Source organism: Schistocerca cancellata, chromosome 1, assembly GCF_023864275.1.
Source record: "Schistocerca cancellata isolate TAMUIC-IGC-003103 chromosome 1, iqSchCanc2.1, whole genome shotgun sequence".
Classification (NCBI taxonomy): domain Eukaryota; kingdom Metazoa; phylum Arthropoda; class Insecta; order Orthoptera; family Acrididae; genus Schistocerca; species Schistocerca cancellata.
This window is the reverse complement of record NC_064626.1, coordinates 145,093,161-145,096,404: the sequence shown is the minus strand read 5'-3', so window position 1 is coordinate 145,096,404 and position 3,244 is coordinate 145,093,161. Positions and strand designations below refer to the sequence as shown.

Genomic DNA, 3,244 nt, shown 5'->3' with positions numbered 1-3,244 from the left:
ATCATCATCATTTAAGACTGATTATGCCTTTCAGCGTTCAGTCTGGAGCATAGCCCCCCTTATGCAGTTCCTCCATGATCCCATATTCAGTGCTAACATTGGTGCCTCTTCTGATGTTAAACCTATTACTTCAAAATCATTCTTAACCGAATCCAGGTACCTTCTCCTCGGTCTGCCCCGACTCCTCCTACCCTCTACTGCCGAATCCATGAGTCTCTTGGGTAACCTTGCTTCTCCCATGCGTGTAACATGACCCCACCATCTAAGCCTCTTCGCCCTGACTGCTACATCTATAGAGTTCATTCCCAGTTTTTCTTTGAATTCCTCATTGTGGACACCCTCCTGCCATTGTTCCCATCTACTAGTACCTGCAATCATCCTAGCTACTTTCATATCCGTAACCTCAACCTTGTTGATAAGGTAACCTGAATCCACCCAGCTTTCGCTCCCATACAACAAAGTTGGTCGAAAGATTGAACGGTGCACAGATAACTTAGTCTTGGTACTGACTTCCTTCTTGCAGAAGAGAGTAGATCGTAGCTGAGCACTCACTGCATTAGCTTTGCTACAGCTCGCTTCCAGTCCTTTCACTATGTTGCCATCCTGTGAGAAGGCGCATCCTAAGTACTTGAAACCGTCCACCTTTCTAACTTTGTTCCTCAATCCGTTTATATTTCTTGCCCACTGACATTACTTTCGTTTTGGAGATGCTAATCTTCATACCATAGTCCTTACATTTCTGATCTAGCTCTGCAATATTACGTTGCAAACTTTCAATCGAATCTGACATCACAACTAAGTCATCCGCATATGTAAGACTGCTTATTTTGTTTTCACATATCTTAATCTCACCCAGCCAGTGTATTGTTTTCAACATATGATCCATAAATAATATGAACAACAGTGGAGACAGGTTGCAGCCTTGTCTTACCCCTGAAACTACTCTGAACCATGAACTCAATTTACCTTGAACTCTAACTGCTGCCTGACTATCCATGTAAAAACCTTTAATTGCCTGCAAAAGTCTGCCTCCTATTCCATAATCTTGTAGAACAGACAATAACTTCCTCCTAGGAACCCGATCATATGCCTTTTCTAGATCTATAAAGCATAGATACAATTCCCTGTTCCACTCATAACACTTCTCCATTATTTGCCGTAAGCTAAAGATCTGGTCCTGACAACTTCTAAGAGGCCTAAACCCACACTGATTTTCATCCAATTGGTCCTCAACTAATACTCGCACTTTCCTTTCAACAATAACTGAGAAGATTTTACCCACAACGCTGATTACAGAGATACCTCTGTAGTTGTTACAATCTTTTCTGTTCCCATGTTTAAAGATTGGTGTGATTACTGCTTTTGTCCAGTCTGAAGGAACCTGTCCCAAGTCCCAGGCCATTTCAATTATCCTGTGTAGCCATTTAAGACCTGACATTCCACTGTATTTGATGAGTTCCGATTTAATTTCATCCACCCCAGCCGCTTTATTGCACTGCAATCTATTGACCATTTTTTCCACTTCCTCAAATGTGATCCTATTTCCATCATCATTCCTATCCCATTCTACCTCGAAATCTGAAACATTACTGATCGCATTTTTACCTACATTGAGCAACTCTTCAAAATATTCCCTCCATCTGCCTAAGGCATCCACAGGATTCACCAGCAGTTTTCCTGACCTCTCCAAAATACTTGTCATTTCCTTCTTACCTCCCTTTCAAAGACTGCTAATTACACTCCAGAATGGTTTTCCAGCAGCTTGACCCATAGTCTCCAACCTGTTCCCAAAGTCTTCCCACCATTTCTTCTTGGATGCTGCAATTATCTGTTTGGCTTTGTTTCTTTCTTCAACATAACTTTCTCTGTCTACCTGGGTTCTGGTATGTAGCCATTTTTGATACGCCTTCTTTTTCCTTTTACAGGCTGCCTTGACTGTATCATTCCACCAAGCTGTTTGCTTCATCCTACTTTTACACACTACTGTTCCAAGACATTCTTTAGCCACTTCTAGGACTGTGTCCCTGTACCTTGTCCATTCCTTTTCCAATGACTGTAATTGACTACATTCAACTAACTGGTACCTTTCTGAGATCGCTGTTACGTACTTGTGCCTGATTTCCTTATCCTGAAGTTTCTCCACTCTTATCCTCCTACATATGGACCTGACCTGACCTGCACTTTCGGCCTCACAATCCTAATTTCACTGCAGATTAAATAATGATCAGTGTCATCAAAGAATCCCCTGAATACACGTATGTCCCTCAAAGCCTTCCTGAATTCCTGGTCTGTTATTATATAGTCAATGACTGATCTGGTTCCCCTGCCTTCCCAAGTATACCGGTGAATGTTCTTATATTTAAAAAAGGAGTTTGTGATTACCAAGCCCATACTGGCACAGAAATCCAAGAGTTGTTTCCCGTTCCTGTTGGCCTCCATATCCTCTCCAAATTTACCCATAACCTTTTCATACCCTTCTGTTCGATTTCCAATCCTGGCGTTAAAATCACCCATGAGCAGAACACTGTTCTTGTCGTTTACTCTAACAACTACATCACTGAGTGCCTCATAAAAACTATCCATCTTATCTTGATCTGTCCCTTCACAATGCAAATATACTGACACAATCCTAATTTTCTTGCTAGACACTGTCAAATCTATCCACATCAGTCGTTCGTTTACATACCTTATTGCAACTACGCTGGGTTCTATTTCTTTCCTGATGTAAAGCCCTACACCCCATTGTGCTATTCCTGCTTTGACTCCTGACAGGTAGACCTTGTATTCTCCCACTTCCTCTTCTTTCTCACCCCTTACCCGAATGTCACTAACAGCTAAAACGTCCAGCCCCATCTTACTTGCAGCCTCTGCCAGCTCTACCTTCTTCCCAGAGTAGCCCCCATTGATATTAATAGCTCCCCATCTCATTACCATTTGTTTGCCAAGTCGTACCTTAGGAGTCCCTGGTTTGTCAGTTAGAGGTGGGACTCCGTCACCTCCAAAGGACCGAGGCATTTTGCTCTGATTGTTGCGAGCATCATATTTATAGTACCAGGGAAGCAGATTGCTAGCGTTACTTGCCCCGAGTCCCATTGGGTTTTACCCCTAACGGCTGAGGGACTAACCGGTGGATTTGGTAGTCTTTGCCGTATGAGCACAAAGGTGACCACGACTCAGAATATGTCCCTGACGCCCAGCCTTATTTCAAAGTAACTGGTATCCCGACTGACGGGACAACTTACTT

At 42.8% G+C, this 3,244-nt stretch overlaps 1 protein-coding gene across 1 annotated transcript; it reads right to left on the bottom strand.

Annotated features, from left to right (window-relative positions):
- Positions 1–2,145: 2,145 nt before the first annotated feature.
- On the bottom strand, positions 2,146–3,015 carry LOC126111718 (craniofacial development protein 2-like). Its single transcript, XM_049915009.1, has one exon. The coding sequence runs from the start codon at positions 3,013–3,015 to the stop codon at positions 2,146–2,148; it is 870 nt and encodes a 289-aa protein (XP_049770966.1).
- Positions 3,016–3,244: the final 229 nt, after the last annotated feature.

Excerpts from the sequence above, each read along its gene's own strand:
- LOC126111718 (XM_049915009.1), bottom strand. The coding sequence starts at position 3,015 with ATGCCTCGGTCCTTTGGAGGTGACGGAGTCCCACCTCTAACTGACAAA.